General features: G+C 36.2%; 1 protein-coding gene across 3 annotated transcripts in view; it reads left to right on the top strand.

Moving 5' to 3' along the window:
* The window catches only part of LOC108026757 (DEAD-box helicase Dbp80), a 115,622-nt gene extending 102,225 nt beyond the window's left edge, over positions 1 to 13,397 (top strand). The window contains exons 9-11 of one of the 3 annotated variants that reach the window (XM_050890219.1): positions 4,758 to 4,920; positions 4,975 to 5,088; positions 13,203 to 13,397. In XM_050890219.1, coding sequence (XP_050746176.1) covers positions 4,758 to 4,920; positions 4,975 to 5,088; positions 13,203 to 13,291 — 366 coding nt within the window. In that variant the 3' untranslated portion in view covers positions 13,292 to 13,397. Of the gene's footprint in view, positions 1 to 4,757; positions 4,921 to 4,974; positions 5,089 to 9,355; positions 9,552 to 13,202 lie in introns of those variants that run through there. The other 2 variants (XM_044092759.2, XM_050890220.1) reach the window with 2 other exon arrangements.
* Positions 13,398 to 18,264: the final 4,867 nt, after the last annotated feature.

Here is an 18,264-nt window from a genome sequence, read left to right as displayed (position 1 = left end):
AAAGCTTTTTTCTAGAAAAAAGTGATACCGTTAATGTAAAAATGATATTACCGAAATATCGTTTTTAACATTTCGATCATATCAAATTGATATGTGACATATCAGGGCCGAATTGCTACTGGATTTCATCAAATTGACCATCATATCATAACGAGTTACTTTTATAACTTTATAAGCTTGTCGCGTTTAAAGTTTCAAGTGTGCTGCTTGGGAGCCAAGGTAGTTAGCATCGATTCCAACTGGGTATTTATTATGATAATTTGTTTAAGAGTAAGAGTGACGTTTCATAACGGATACGATTAATATTCTGGGTTTTGGGTACTTTACAATTGGTTTATATATACACAAAAACACAAACAATTACGTTGAACGCATTTTACGGGAGTTTTAGTTTCAATTATCGACTTCGGCTGGTCGGTTCAATTGCATTTAGAAATGAGTGCACCAGCAATATGTTTTTAAATGTTTTGTTTTTATTCACCTTTTTTTTGTCTTTTGTGGGCACTTTGTTGCTCTGTTTAAGCTCCGATGTGGCTTACTACTTACTCCAGGGCGGAAGATGCAGTTTTAGACCAGTGTCAGGTAGATAAGAATTCTGTCTATCTTCTCGTTTTTGCTGGGGTCTTTTATACCGAACTAGAGCTTTCGCTAGCCTCTCATTTTGTATCAATTTCTCTATTTCCCATATCTTAGGAGTCAATGGCCGTCTGTCTATCTGCGTTATTTGGCTGAGGTCTTTTTTTTTTACCGAACTAGAGCTTTTGCTAGTCCCCCATACAGTGTTCCCACCTATTACTATTTTCCCCATCAATGGCACTGACTCCGGCTGATGCACATTGCCACTTGCCGTGGTATGTTTACCAGTAGAGCGATCGTTGCCGTTGTTCTGGCCATGCGACACCCGCGATTTTTCGAATTTTTATTGCTTGTCTGTCCGTATCAGTCTGAGTCTGGTTAGTCATTAGCGGCCTTTTTGTATGGTGAGGACGTACGCAACAAACTACTACACTCGTTACTCGACAGAATATTGTACCGACATATCCTGTGGATCCTGACGTGATTTTGAGGGCAGTATCGAAGGCAAAGCATTTTAACGAGGGATTTGGTCGGTAGTTGCGCTTACCGTTACGTCCGACCGAAGTTGGGAAAGCACAGCCGGCTTTTAAAAGTCAGTACAGGGTAGACGCAGGTAAACCTGCTCGGCCCAAAGCACTTCAACGCCGCAACGATCGTGGTCTTTTAGAAGCAGTTCAATCATTAGAAACTTTCGAAGAAATTTATGAAGTTGTATTATGCCTGGTACAAGCATTTCGCCAAGGGAGCACTTGTCCTGCGGCGGGTAAGAGGCAGATCGCAATTTCCATCCGAGACAAACAACACAAAAAAAAGTTATATTTTTATACCCTTGCAGAGGGTATAATAATTTCATTCAGAAGTTTGCAACGCAGTGAAGGAGACGTTTCCGACCCCATAAATATATATTCTTGATCAGCGTCACAAGACGAGTCGATCTAGCCATGTCCGTCTGTCCGTCCGTCTTTCCGTCTGTCCGTCCGTTTCTACGCAAACTAGTCTCTCAGTTTTAAAGCTATCGGGCTGAAACTTTCCCAAAAGTATTCTTTCTATTGCAGGTAGTGTATAAGTCGGAACCAGCCGGATCGGACAACTATATCTTATAGCTCCCATAGGAACTATCGGGGAACAAATTAAAAAAAAAAGATATCAGATATTATCAAAATCGGATGACTATATTATTTAGTTGCCATAGGAACGATCGGAAAACTATTCGGAAAACATGAAATAAAAATTATATTTTTTGTGTTTTTCAACATATAACTTTATTAGCTTAAAAATAACATTTTATAATTAGTTCTGATTTTCGAATTAAATTTTATTAAAATCGGACGACTATATCGACTATAGCTGATAGCTATCATAGAAACGATCGGATAATTGATGGGAAATAATATGAAACAAATTATAGCTTTGGGGCTTTTTAATATATTATCTTATAGTATTGGGAATATAAATTTTTATATTTTTAAGAGGTTCGAATTCAATTACTAACTACTTTCTAAATTTTTTAAAGTTTAACTAGAAGAGATTTTTATACTTTTTTCATATTTATCCCGCCAATTAGGTAAAATATTGAAAATTACGCTAAATCCCGTCTATTTCCAATATTTTCAAAGATGTTGAAAAAGTAATATCCATGTAATGTTAAATCAGACAATGAATTTAAAAATTAAAAGCTAATGAAAGCAAGAAAGGAATTTAACTTCGGCAAGCCCAAGTTTTTATACCCTTGCAGTTATACCAAATAATCAACTTTAGTAACACCATCTTGCTGACTGCAGTGATATTAAAAAAAAAAATGATTTAATTATTTTTTTAGACCATTTTTTTTTTCTTAAAAATTTAAAAAATGTTATTTCCAACCTTAGAAGGTTATATGTGAAAAAAACAACAGATATAATTTTTTATATTTTGCGACTAATTTTGGGGTTGTTAAAAAAATTTTTCAAGTTTGCCGATCAATTGTGAGATAGTTTCTATGATAGCTTATGATAGAGTCGTCCGATTTTAATAAAATTTAATTCGAAATTCCGAACTAATTAAAAAATGTTATTTCCAAACTTAGCAGCAAAAACCGAAGATATAATTGTTTTGCAATTTTTTCCGCGATAGTTCCTATGGGTGCTATAAGATATAGTTGTCCGATCCGGCTGGTTCCGACTTATATATCGGATGTTTTTTTAGAGGTATAGAACTTTAAGTTGGCATCACTGTTCAAGATGGCGACCGATTTAACAGCTGTCAAGTGATTTATTCTCAGTTTGGTTTGGCAATTCATCATGAATAGACTCACGTCTGAACAACGCTTGCAAATAGTGCAATTTTATTTCGAAAGTAATGGTTCAGTGCGGAGTACGTATTGCAGAGCAGTTAATTCGATTAACCATGGAACGTTTTCGCACCACGTTTACAGAAGAAGCTATTGCTACTGTAGAGCGTAGCATTGAGGAAGACCCGAATGAGTCCATCCGCTATCGTGCACAGGAATTGGATCTGTGTCCATCCCCTTTATGGAAGATTTTGCGAAAGGATCTTCGCTTGTAATGTAATATAATATAATATAAAGTAATGGTTCAGTGCGGAATACGTATCGCGCACTACGTCCATTTTATCGTCGACAAAATCGTCCATCAGAGCAGTTAATTCGATTAACCATGGAACGTTTTCGCACCACGTTTACAGAAGAAGCTATTGCTACTGTAGAGCGTAGCATTGAGGAAGACCCGAATGAGTCCATCCGCTATCGTGCACAGGAATTGGATCTGTGTCCATCCCCTTTATGGAAGATTTTGCGAAAGGATCTTCGCTTGCGTGCTTACAAAATCCAACTCGTGCAAGAATTGAAGCCAAACGATCATCAAGCAAGGCGTAGATTCGTCGAATGGGCCCAAAACGAGATTGCCGTTGTTCCCGATTTTCATAGTCGAATTTTGTGTATGTCGAAACACCGTTACATCCAGAAAAACTGACTGTTTGGTGCGCTTTATGGTCTGGTGGAAATATTGGTCCAACAAGACGGCGCAACATGTCACACAGCTCGTGCGACAATCGATTTATTGAAAAACATGTTTGGTGACAACCTAATTTCACGTTTTGGACGTGTAAATTGGCATCCAAGATCTTGTGATTTAACACCGCTAGACTACTTTCTGTGGGGCTATGTATGGTCACTGGTGTATGCGGATTAGCCACAAACGCTTGACTATTTGAAGGACAACATTCGCCGTGTTATTGACGACATACGGCCGCAAATGTTGGGAAAAGTCATCGAAAATTGGACGTCCAGATTGGACTACATCCGACCCAGCCGTGGCAGTCATATGCCAGAAATCATATATAAAATGAAATGCCACAAGATTATCTTTCGAATAAAAAAAATTCATGTCAATCGAATAATCCATCGTTGTTTTATTGAAACTTAAAGTTCTATAGCTTTAAAAAAAACACCCGTTACTACCTGCAATAGAGAGAAGACTTTTGGTAAAGTTTCAGCCTGACAGCTTTAGAACGGAGAGACTAGTTTGCGTAGAAACGGACAGACAGACGGACATGGCTAGATCGACTCGTCTAGTGACGCTGATTAAGAATACATATACTTTATGGGGTCGGAAACGTCTCCCTCACTGCGTTGCAAACTTCTGATTGAAATCATTAAATCCTCCGCAAGGGTATAAAAATCGATTCTAAGTAGCTTAGGGGCAATCATGAGAGTTGTTGCTGCTCTGCTTGTATATACCTGTCTTTCTTGCACTATAAGGCCTTTTTCTTCCTTTTCAACCTTTAATGATCTACAATAAGGCACTTTTGAGTGATAAGAAACTTTCATAGATTATTTTTTATTCACGGCCATGTCGCCAAAAAATTAGTATATAAAAAACAATTTGGTCAAGACTGTGTGTTTTTTCTGTGTTTTTTTGTCCTAAATGCAATTGGACAAACCATTTTATTGGGTTATAGAACAATTTTTTTCGTTTGAGTATATAAAACTGATTTCGTGCGAAAATACCTTTTCATTGACATTGATTGGTATTTATTTTTTGAGATTGTCAAATATGACCATATTAAGAAAACATCCTATTCTTTTTTATTAACAAAATTTTAAGTAAAGTTTTTAATTTTGTTAATAATTTTTTTGTTAATAATGTTAATAATTCAATAACCAATTTTCGAATATATTTTAGACACGTAGAACTGCAGCATGGCTTGCAGGGAAAATGACATCGGACGGGCATTCTGTTGCTGTACTTTCTGGTGATTTGACAGTTGAGCAGAGACTTGCTGTTTTAGATCGTTTTCGTTCTGGACTTGAAAAAGTACTAATAACTACAAATGTTTTATCAAGAGGTATTTGTTTGACATTTCTCAGATGTAAATATTAGAATTTCTATTTCTTTTTAGGCATTGACATTGAGCAAGTTACAATTGTCGTTAATTTTGATTTGCCAGTGGACGTTAGAGGCAACGCTGACTGTGAAACTTACTTACATAGAATTGGCCGCACCGGAAGGTTTGGTAAATATAATAGATTTAATAAAACTAAGCTAAAACAAGGAAGAAAGCTATAGTTGAGTGTCTCGACTATCACTTGATAGATATCACTGTGTACAGCAGTCCATGTAGTGACGAAGCGCACCAAAAACTAGCTAGTTTGGAGAGAAAACAGTTATAAATAGGTACATTTTGTACACGAGCTACAGGCTTGTGCTTTACGTCTTTAGAATGGTATTTTGAAATATTTCTATGTACGCTGTTTAAAGGCTATTTGCCTTAGTACCACCGTTTTAAAAATATGGTTGAAAGATTTCTCTGTTTTTCGATTTTTCTTGGGTTTTTTTCTGGTTGCTCAAAAAGGGCTCTAACGATTTAAAATACAATTTTATTGTGTATTGTCATTGAGATTCCTAAATTTTCGGCATACGACACGTTCATGTAAAAATATCCGTGTCAAAGTTTATGAGCAACAAAAATGACCACATTTATCAGTTCAGGGCATCTAACCTTGCATTGATCTTTTTTTGTGCGTATTCAAACTGTATTTGAAGATCCTGAAAATTTAAGATGATGTTAAACAGCTTAATAGGAGAAACGTTACGTCTACCACTTTTTGAAAAACCATATAGTTTAGTGAGAAAACAAAATAGCAAAATTTTATACACCCTAACTTGTGAACTACTAAAGCTACAGGCTTGAGCTAGAAATGTATTTTAAAATACTTTGTTCGATTTCCTAACATGATTTATCAAAATACTATCGTTTAAAGATCATGACCAACAGTTTTTTTGTTCTAATATTTGTAAAACTGTTTTCTAGGGCTTAGCCTTAGATGGGTTATATTTATTGACATTTTCTTATGTTTTACATGCAACACATTGGTTTTAAAGTAAAATCTTTTAAAATTTTTGTTTAAAAAAGTGGTTTCATGTACTAGTTTAGAACCTATAACACTGGCTGAGCGTACCGAATGTAAAAAAATTAATAAAATTTGTTTATTTAGTAGATCGTATAATGTAACTTAAAAAATGGTTTTTGTTCTGTAATGTCTTTATATAAGTATTTATTTTTTAATTATTTAATATTTGTGTCTCATACTTTTTTTAAATTAAAAAAAATGGCCAAGTTTCAAAAAGTTTATCTTATTTAAAGTCTAATTCTGCAGCTGTAGTTGTCCGAATGTCTTCAAGCTAAGCATCTAAAAAAAGTGAGCGAGAAAGAATGTTAAATGATGCAGCAACACTAACGCATCTCACCCGAGCGAGCAAGAAGCACTAATCAAAGGAATTTATAGAAACAATTTAATATCTTAAAAACAAAAAATATATATATAAATTTGTAAGGGGAAGACCACAAATGCAGTCAATCACTGTGGACGGCAGTACATGTAGTGTCGAAGCGCACCAGAGAGTGAACTTAATGAACTTGACATCTCGTTGGGAACACGTCTTCGAACAAAACTGACATGAATCGCATTATTGTAACCTATTTTACGAATAATTGAAACTTCAATAAAAATATCAATAACAACCTAACAAAGGTCAGCCCGTCTCTGACTATCACAGACCATCACTTTACGTCGTAGCTTGGGAACACGAACCTTGCCCACTTTACCTTAAGCCATTCAGCTGAAAATGTCTATGCAGCTTCTGGAGTTTATTTGACAGTTCGCATACGCGGTATGCGAGTTCACATTCGGCGGTGGGAGGTACGATCGCCTTAGTTATGCCTGGCTTTGTCGCCCACGAAGTGGAAACGTTGGCTGCTGGCTTTGTTCCACCTGACATCCCCTGGGGCCCCTTCTGGATTCTCGTGATGGTGCTGGCCCTGGCACTATTGTTCAGCGTTGCCGTCTTGTTATGTTCGTACCGCCAGCCAATATTACTCTTGGTGTGGATTCGGACCTTACACCACAATAGTGCAGCCCATTAATTTGTTTATGCAAAAACATACCTTCATGACACTTTATTCAATGGTTCAGGGTTGATAAGTCCAGCAGGCGCAATCTCGCATTGATAAAAGGGCAATCGACTTCTTGTAAACTAGTTTAATGCTCTCAAAGCAAATAAAAAGAATTGTTTTTTAACGGACTCTAGCTTATTTTGGTAACAGCTAATTTGAGGACACTATATACACGAGCAATATTCCATAGACGGACAAACAAGAGAAACGTATAAAAAAAGAGAAAACGTATCATCAAACCTCGACCCAACACTTCATAAACTCAAGGAGACTTCTGGCTCTGTTAGATATACTATGTATATGGTATTTAAAACTAAGTTTATGATAAAAAAAAAGTCAAGATACTGAACTGGAAAATTACGTTCACTCCAGAAGCAACATTAATTATTTTGGAAATTTTAATATTAATACAGACCATTTGAATTCTACTAAATAGATATATCCACTCTAGTAGGTTGGGAAGCAAACCTAGGAGGGACACTTTATAAATAAGAAGCCTATGGTTCACTAAGCCAAAAGCTTTTAAGAAATCAGAAAACCTCTGTTAAATTAAGACGAAAATTCAATTTAGTGAAGCCATGTTGACAAGGTGAAACAATAGACGATAGACAATAGATCAATGATGCTGCAACTGACAGGTTAAAAATAACATAAAAAGGTTCATGCATGGCGTAATTAGCCCTATACTGATTTACAACTAGTGAAATAGAGTTAATATATTTGGCACAATAAAGTGCAGTAGTAGCTCAAGTAAAGTGGTCAGCAAATAAGCGTAGAATCCATATAAACACCAACGTCTTACACTTAACCACCCAGAGAATAAGTGACACCGTAAGCGCTTCCTAGAAATGGGAAGCTAAGCCACTTTCAGTGGCACATTTTTTTCCGAATTTACCGTATATAATTGAATTCCATTACTAAGCAATTCCATCTAGCCATATACGTCTCTCAGTTTTATAGCTAAGCCAAAAGTTTTTTTTAATGCAGTTAGTAAACAAATGGGGGCGTTAGGTCAAACCATACGAACAATTCAATGTTATTGAGATTTTTTTCCTGACAACACAGTTGTTATAACTCGGTGCTGGATCATCAGGAATCTAATAAGACACTCTTCTATATACTGAAAATTTATGCAAATTGTCTTGCATTAAAGCAACATAAACTAAAAGTAGATTACAATAGTGTAGCGCCAAATATGTATTTCATTTTCGATATTTGCATGTAACTCATTTTGCTTACATAATATTTAACTTCACCTTGTGTATTTGAAAAATAGTAGAACAATAATATTTTTAGCCAAAGTTATCAGCACTAGCATTCATATTTTGTGAAACTACAATTCTATAGATCTACTAAGTAAAAGAATATCATTTGAATTCGAATAAGACGTTCTTTTTAAATCAGAATATAACATGAAATGAACATTTTCTAGCGTTAGGAAGCCTAGGACAATATATAAAAACAAGGAAGAACGCTAAAGTCTAGTTCCTCGACTATCAGATACCCATTACTCAGCTTGAGGGAGCAAAATGAAAATGGAGATATACACGCAGCCAAGAAATATTGTAAAGCGCCATCTTCCGGCTATTTCGGTATATTTTATTTGGTTGTCAGACAGTTTTGAGCGTTTCAGCCGTTTGGGGCGGTTAGAGTGGGCGTGGCAAACATCTTTTTAGATCAAGATCAAGATCAAATTAATATTATCAAAAAAAAATCTTTCTAGCATGACAACTGTGGCCACCACAGTTTTGGTCGGTTTGTGGGCGTTAGAGTGTGCGTGGCAAATTTTTTGGGTCAATCGATAGGTATTTATGAGATAAATACAAAAATTTCTGCATTCCAAGTCTAAATATTCTAGCTTTTATTGTTTCCTACATCTCAGCGTTCATAAAAATCATGTCTTCCGTTCGCCAGATTTTATAATTTAAGTATAAATTATCTTACGTGTATTCTCGTGGAAAGAATCGTAATACTGGCAAAATGGGTATGAAGATAAATCTTGAACACGATGTGCTTTGATCTCAATGTGTAACTGGGCACTTTAAAAATAAAAAATGAGGGTGGCCTGATTGATATGGAGCATTGCTTACGTCGATTCTATCATGTCCCTTTATTAGTATTTTTGATAAAGGAGTATAATAAACATTTTTACCTTTGAAGAAAAAGTTTCACATAGACTTTATGCCATTTATTCATTCTGTAGCTAGTATTTGGTTTCAATAAAAAACGGCTACGTATCAACGTCCCAAACATACGCCCCATTGCCCTCTTCTTCCCTAAATCCAATAAAAATTCTAACCTTTTTTATATTTATATTTTCTTTCAGGAAAGTCTGGTATTGCCATAAATCTTATAACGGATGAGAAATCTATGAAAGTATGCTCGGATATCGAAAAACACTTTAAAAAAAAAATAGAAATTTTGAATACGGATAGTGCCGATGACATTGAAAAAATTGGCACATAATTGTCTGCAATCACAAACCTTGTTTTTCAAAATAAAAATGTATTTAAATATTACAATTTTGAAATGTTTTGCCCGTTAACTAAAAATTCGGACTAGCTTTCCGCTGTCCGATAATTTTCAGTAAATTTATATTGCCTGCGTGTTTGTGGCCAAAGGAGTAACGCAGGCTAAGTTTTGGATATATTATAAGGAATTAATGCCCTCGTTAGGTGTTTTGGCTTAATTATTTTAAGGAAGTTTATCCACGGGCGGTAGGTTCTTTAACTAGAGCAAGACGCTGTCACTTAAAGGGCTTAAGTAATAAAAGTTGAGAAATTTTGAATATGGATGTACCCAACAAGACAAATTTAGATCACATCGCAAAAAAAAGTTGCTCAGTGAAACCAGAGCCATTGGTAGCCGCGATAACAGGTGTATAAGTGACCGCGGCGGATCAATTGTTATTGCGAGGGCAAAAGTTGTTTTCTTCTTGTGTATATAGATAATAATTTATTCTTTGAGACGATGTCACGACATCTACGCCTTCTAGTCTCCGGTGCATTCAGCTATTTCCAAGTAATGAAAGCGTTAGCTTTGGGAGTTTTGTTAGGCAAAGAGGTAATCAGATATTTTAAATTTGATTTCCAACATTTTTAGCGTAGCGGGGAACTCCGGATGATGCATTTTGTAATAGCAGTAAGTATAAGCATTAAATCTTGCCTTCCCATCTACTGATCTTTCCTCAGCCTTCAAGACCAACACTTGGCCGCCGTCTTCATTTTACGAGATCAGGTGCCGCGAAAAGATCTACCTGTCATGTATTGATAAAGCAAGCAAGGAAACACCGCACACTAAAAAACAAGTAAACTATCCCACTGAATCCCACTAACAATCTATACCTTTCCTTTAAACAAACGATGAGGACATTAAGGCTCTCGGGTCTAATTCCGGATAAATAAGAACTTCTAAAAATATGAATGTATTGCTTTATAAACATTCATATTTTTAGAACTTCTAATTAGGCCGGTACCCCTAAACGCTGACCGATTTAATGGCCTGATATTTCCAAAGTGAATTGGACATAATAGTCCGGACCGGACTCTCCGGGGAATGTTAATTGTTGTTGGCGAAGTCTGAGAAAGGCGATTTTAGCTGGTCCAAGCTCTAACAGGCTCGAAATTCCTACGGATGATTTTTAAATAAAAGAATATGCTATTAAACATAAAATGCAACATTTTTTACAACTCACTTCTTTGTAGTTTTAGTCGAAACTTCTTATTTTGTAAACTCCAGCTATCATCATCCAGAAATTGTGTCATTAGACACATGAATGTCATTTAAGGTGATCCCTGAGCGAAACGGTATCAATCCAAATCCAGATTCCTCCAGCTGCAACCATTGCACTATCGTCCTAACTTATCGATAGAGCAGCTCTCATTTTCGACACCAATTACAACATAGTTCCTGGTAACACACCTAGATCACGTTTCAACGTTAAGCCACGCCCAGGTGCCCCGGCTACCACGGAGGATAACGTGACAAAAACCCGCGATCTCGACTGCCGATTGAAGATAGGCAAGATAGCTGAGGATACAGTAGATACATATGTCAAAAGATCGCTTGGGTCATCATCCTTACATCATTACAAAATTTTCGTGGCTTTGCTTACTTAAGATTTTGGTTGGTACGTCGGTAACATCATCCCCAGAGGGAACCTATTTAAGTCAATTTTATTACTTTCAACTTTCTCTTTTTCATAGTGGTATTTGAAATCTAGATGCTTGATAGAGTTTCGACCAATATGGTGCGAACTTTTGTTGTTGCAATATGTCGTCATCGGACCAGGCCTTACCCAGCTCATCTTATCGATACGCCGATAGGTTTCGAAAGAAATATACAGTTTTCATAGAACTGGCTGTTGATTCATGCAGGATTTTTTTTAATATACACAAATTTTAACGATTGCTTCATAAGCAATCAGCAGCTTGATGCCCGATTCGCTCACACTTGATCTTCAGATCAGAGCTTGATTGTCTGTGTGCATATATTTTTTTTTCTACCTTAGTTGTTTATTTTGAATATTCGCTTACGAGACTAACAAAATGTGTTAAAATCTTAAAGTACTAGATTATTCTAAAAGTCTGTTGAACTGTATTTATGTTAGAGTTGAGTTAGAGTTAGTTGTTTATTTTGAATATTCGCTTACGAGACTAACAAAATGTGTTAAAATCTTAAAGTACTAGATTATTCTAACAGTCTGTTAAACTGTATTTATGTTAGAGTATCCTAATAACTGCCGCTCTGTGGGACGTTACGACGAAGGCGGTCTACATACCAACGTTAATGCTCTAGCAAAGTGGTTTGGATGGGTGGACAGCTTTCTATAGTAATTTTCCATGTGTCGCGCTATTAAATCTCGGACGCATAGTATATTCAAGTTTCTCTGAATATTCACCGGTCATAGTTCTCAGGATCTTTTCTTGGGCTCTCTGTAGGATTTCTACGTTGCTGTTGCTTGCGCTCCTCCACAATTGGGAGATATACTCATAAGTGCAGATTGGCTTCAAAATGGAGTTAAAGAAAAGGACCTTGTAGTCCAGACTGAGGTGGGATCAGGAGTTTATACTGTATGCAGACTGTTTGCCTTCAGCCTTAGGTGATTCAATAAGCGTGCGCCAGGTAAGCCGTCTGTTGAGATGTCCGCCAAGATATGTTACTTCATTTGACTGAGGAAGCACGGTGTTGTTTGTGTAAGGTTTTGGGCAATTTCGTCTATTTATGGTGAAGGGGTCTTGTTTACATATTCGCTCATTTACTTGTATACGCCAGTCTGAGAGCCATTTCTCTAAAACATCTAGATGGGCGGCAAGTTGCGATGAAGCTTGTTGTGGACATGTAACTTGAATGAGGATCGGGGTGTCGTCGCCAAACGTAGACAAAGTCAGTTGTTAACTCGTGGGAATATCAGAAGTGGAAGTGTTGCTTGTTGCGGTTTTTAATCGGATTCCAGTGATTCCAGGGTCTTTTTATCAGGATGATTGGAATTGTAAAACATATACATATATATATTACATCGGAATTTACAGAATGGCTTATTACTAAAAAAGATCCACAAAAGAGTTCAATTCTTACAAAAGCTTTTTTTAAGAATTACATTGATCTAAATACTTTACGTAGGCAAAATGAATAATTTAGTTTATAAAAAAAGAATGGAGGACACCGAAGGCAGAGGCGATATAAAGTTTGTTAGAACATGTGAAGATCCGGATAGCACCAAGACTGGACGAAAAGCACATAGTGCAAAAACTTTTCATTCAAAATCGGATTTTCATATTGCAACTTAAAGCAATGATAATTTCCATGCAATTCAAATGGAAATATTGTCCGTCCTGTTTAATAAGCCGATGTACTTTGGACTTGTTGTACAAAACTTATCGAAATGGAAAGTGTGTTCTTTCACTATCAATATATGAAGCTAAAGTTTTAGGAAAAGTTCCTATAAAACTATATGGATAGTGATTCATTTATCTACACAGTAAAAATTGAGGATTTTTATATAGGTATTTGTTATAATATTGAAGAAAAATCTTATACATCGGTATAAGCTAGTATTTGGTTTCAATAAAAAACGGCTACGTATCTACGTCCCAAACATACGCCCCATTGCCCTCTTCTTCCCTAAATCCAATAAAAATTCTAACCTTTTTTATATTTTTATTTTCTTTCAGGAAAGTCTGGTATTGCCATAAATCTTGTAACGGATGAGAAATCTATGAAAGTATGCTCGGATATCGAAAAACACTTTAAAAAAAAATAGAAATTTTGAATACGGATAGTGCCGATGACATTGAAAAAATTGGCACATAATTGTCTGCAATCACAAACCTTGTTTTTCAAAATAAAAATGTATTTAAATATTACAATTTTGAAATGTTTTGCCCGTTAACTAAAAATTCGGACTAGCTGTCCGCTGTCCGATAATTTTCAGTTACGTCCCGGTAAATTTATATTGCCTGCGTGTTTGTGGCCAAAGGAGTAACGCAGGCTAAGTTTTGGATATATTATAAGGAATTAATGCCCTCGTTAGGTGTTTTGGTTTAATCATTTTAAGGAAGTTTATCCACGGGCGGTAGGTTCTTTAACTAGAGCAAGACGCTGTCACTTAAAGGGCTTAAGTAATAAAAGTTGAGAAATTTTGAATATGGATGTACCCAACAAGACAAATTTAGATCACATCGCAAAAAAAAGTTGCTCAGTGAAACCAGAGCCATTGGTAGCCGCGATAACAGGTGTATAAGTGACCGCGGCGGATCAATTGTTATTGCGAGGGCAAAAGTTATTTTCTTCTTGTGTATATAGATAATAATTTATTCTTTGAGACGATGTCACGACATCTACGCCTTCTAGTCTCCGGTGAATGCATTCAGCTATTTCCAAGTAATGAAAGCGTTAGCTTTGGGAGTTTTGTTAAGCAAAGAGGTAATCAGATATTTTAAATTTGATTTCCAACATTTTTAGGGTAGCGGGGAACTCCGGATGATGCTTTGAAGTTTTCAGAAGCTAAGCGAAAGCCATCGTTTGTAAGGGTTGAAAAGAAACGGTGGAACAATTTTTCCACCGGCGTTAGCCTCAGCTTACACTATACTTCAGTCAAAATGCTGTGGGAAAGGAAATGGTAGATGTTAAGAACTGCCGTTAACTCATTTTACCCCAGGGTGGAGCTCCGTCTCACCCGAATTGAGAACTCACACGCACTCCTCTCTTTTCTTCAAACATTTTGTAATAGCAGTAAGTATAAGCATTAAATCTTGCCTTCCCATCTACTGATCTTTCCTCAGCCTTCAAGACCAACACTTGGCCGCCGTCTTCATTTTACGAGATCAGGTGCCGCGAAAAGATCTACCTGTCATGTATTGATAAAGCAAGCAAGGAAACACCGCACACTAAAAAACAAGTAAACTATCCCACTGAATCCCACTAACAATCTATACCTTTCCTTTAAACAAACGATGAGGACATTAAGGCTCTCGGGTCTAATTCCGGATAAATAAGAACTTCTAAAAATATGAATGTATTGCTCTATAAACATTCATATTTTTAGAACTTCTAATTAGGCCGGTACCCCTCAACGCTGACCGATTTAATGGCCTGATATTTCCAAAGTGAATTGGACATAATAGTCCGGACCGGACTCTCCGGGGAATGTTAATTGTTGTTGGCGAAGTCTGAGAAAGGCGATGTTAGCTGGTCCAAGCTCTAACAGGCTCGAAATTCCTACGGATGATTTTTAAATAAAAGAATATGCTATTAAACATAAAATGCAACATTTTTTACAACTCACTTCTTTGTAGTGTTAGTCGAAACTTCTTATTTTGCAAACTCCAGCTATCATCATCCAGAAATTGTGTCATTAGACACATGAATGTCATTTAAGGTGATCCCTGAGCGAAACGGTATCAATCCAAATCCAGATTCCTCCAGCTGCAACCATCAGCACTATCGTCCTAACTTATCGATAGAGCAGCTCTCATTTTCGACACCAATTACAACATAGTTCCTGGTAACACACCTAGATCACGTTTCAACGTAAAGCCACGCCCAGGTGCCCCGGCTACCACGGAGGATAACGTGACAAAAACCCGCGATCTCGACTGCCGATTGAAGATAGGCAAGATAGCTGAGGATACAGTAGATACATATGTCAAAAGATCGCTTGGGTCATCATCCTTACATCATTACAAAATTTTCGTGGCTTTGCTTACTTAAGATTTTGGTTGGTACGTCGGTAACATCATCCCCAGAGGGAACCTATTTAAGTCAATTTTATTACTTTCAACTTTCTCTTTTTCATAGTGGTATTTGAAATCTAGATGCTTGATAGAGTTTCGACCAATATGGTGCGAACTTTTGTTGTTGCAATATGTCGTCATCGGACCAGGCCTTACCCAGCTCATCTTATCGATACGCCGATAGGTTTCAAAAGCAATATACAGTTTTCATAAAACTGGCTGTTGATTCATGCAGGATTTTTTTTAATATACACAAATTTTAACGATTGCTTCATAAGCAATCAGCAGCTTGATGCCCGATTCGCTCACACTTGATCTTCAGATCAGAGCTTGATTGTCTGTGTGCATATATTTTTTTTTCTACCTTAGTTGTTTATTTTGAATATTCGCTTACGAGACTAACAAAATGTGTTAAAATCTTAAAGTACTAGATTATTCTAAAAGTCTGTTGAACTGTATTTATGTTAGAGTTGAGTTAGAGTTAGTTGTTTATTTTGAATATTCGCTTACGAGACTAACAAAATGTGTTAAAATCTTAAAGTACTAGATTATTCTAACAGTCTGTTAAACTGTATTTATGTTAGAGTATCCTAATAACTGCCGTTCTGTGGGACGTTACGACGAAGGCGGTCTACATACCAACGTTAATGCTCTAGCAAAGTGGTTTGGATGGGTGGACAGCTTTCTATAGTAATTTTCCATGTGTTACTTCATCTGACTGAGGAAGCACGGTGTTGTTTGTGTAAGGTTTTGGGCAATTTCGTCTATTTATGGTGAAGGGGTCTTACTTACATATTCGCTCATTTACTTGTATACGCCAGTCTGAGAGCCATTTCTCTAAAACATCTAGATGGGCGGCAAGTTGCGATGAAGCTTGTTGTGGACATGTAACTTGAATGAGGATCGGGGTGTCGTCGCCAAACGTAGACAAAGTCAGTTGTTAACTCGTGGGAATATCAGAAGTGGAAGTGTTGCTTGTTGCGGTTTTTAATCGGATTCCAGTGATTCCAGGGTCTTTTTATCAGGATGATTGGAATTGTAAAACATATACATATATATATTACATCGGAATTTACAGAATGGCTTATTACTAAAAAAGATCCACAAAAGAGTTCAATTCTTACAAAAGCTTTTTTTAAGAATTACATTGATCTAAATACTTTACGTAGGCAAAATGAATAATTTAGTTTATAAAAAAAGAATGGAGGACACCGAAGGCAGAGGCGATATAAAGTTTGTTAGAACATGTGAAGATCCGGATAGCACCAAGACTGGACGAAAAGCACATAGTGCAAAAACTTTTCATTCAAAATCGGATTTTCATATTGCAACTTAAAGCAATGATAATTTCCATGCAATTCAAATGGAAATATTGTCCGTCCTGTTTAATAAGCCGATGTACTTTGGACTTGTTGTACAAAACTTATCGAAATGGAAAGTGTGTTCTTTCACTATCAATATATGAAGCTAAAGTTTTAGGAAAAGTTCCTATAAAACTATATGGATAGTGATTCATTTATCTACACAGTAAAAATTGAGGATTTTTATATAGGTATTTGTTATAATATTGAAGAAAAATCTTTGTAGGTCTGTGCTCAAAGGCTTATTGCTAAAGAATAGATCAACTTGAATAGGACAATGTTTAGATCAAATGCTCACAAAAAATACAGTTCTTAACAAAAAAATTCTTTGTGACAAAGAAAAGGAGATGTTAACGAAACGCAATTTTTAGAGTTAGGTACTAAAGACCATGGCACGACATCAATAAAACATCAAAGACTAATTGAAAATATTTTTTAGAAAATGTTGTATGGTTAGAATGTAATTCATTTTGCTTGGGTGAGATAATACATAATACAATTATAATTCAGTTGAATTAATTAATTAATTACTTATACAACTTATATTTTCCATTGAAAATAAATTTAATTCACATTAATTCTTTAAGAGTTCTACTAAAACTTAGAATACCGAAGGTTGAATAACTAACGGCTGTTTTTTTTTAGAAGTATAGATCTTTAAGTTGCAATAAAACAACGATGGATTATTCGATTTGACGTGCATTTTTTTTATTCGAAAGATAATCTTGTGGCATTACATTTTATTTATGATTTCTGGCATATGACCGCCACGGCTGGCCCGGATGCAGTCCAATCTGGACGTCCAATTTTCGATGACTTTTCCCAACATTTGCGGCCGTATGTCGTCAATAACACGGCGAATGTTGTCCTCCAAATAGTCAAGCGTTTGTGGCTTATCCGCATACACCAGTGACCATACATAGCCCCACAGAAAGTAGTCTAGCGGTGTTAAATCACAAGATCTTGGATGCCAATTTACAGGTCCAAAACGTGAAATTAGGTTGTCACCAAACGTGTCTTTCAATAAATCGATTGTGGCACGCTTGACTATTTGGTGACATGTTGCGCCGTCTTGTTGGAACCAGAGCTCCTGGTCATCATGGCTGTTCAATTTAGGAATGAAAAAATTAGTAATCACCATTGACTGTAACGTTCTGGACATCATGTTTTGAAGAAAAAAACACCCGATATTTATCCAATAACTTTTCACTAATACTTTAAATTTTGAATTAACGAATTCAGTACCATCATCAGCTGCATGTTTTTTGTTGTTCCATGACCTTATTTTACCCTTGCAGAGGGTATTATGATTTCAGTCAGAAGTTTGCAACGCAGAAGAAGAAGACGTTTCCGACTCCATAAAGTATGCATATTCTTTGTCAGATAGACGAGTCGATCTAGCCATGTTTGTCTGTCCGTCCGTTTCTACGCAAACTAGTCTCTCAGTTTTAGTAGTATTTAGTATTTAAGTCGGAACCAGCCGAATCGGACAATTATACCTTATAGCTCCCATAGGAAATATCGTGGAAAAAAAAAATTTGTATTACGATTTAGCGTCGCTTGTGAACAGCTGTGTTTACTTTATATATACATATACATATACATATACATATACTCGCTTGGAAATTGTATTTGTTGGT

This window comes from Drosophila biarmipes, unplaced genomic scaffold (assembly GCF_025231255.1).
Source record: "Drosophila biarmipes strain raj3 unplaced genomic scaffold, RU_DBia_V1.1 ptg000017l, whole genome shotgun sequence".
In the NCBI taxonomy this organism is placed as follows: domain Eukaryota; kingdom Metazoa; phylum Arthropoda; class Insecta; order Diptera; family Drosophilidae; genus Drosophila; species Drosophila biarmipes.
Note: the sequence above shows the minus strand (reverse complement) of the source record. Positions and strands in the feature narration are given on the sequence as shown.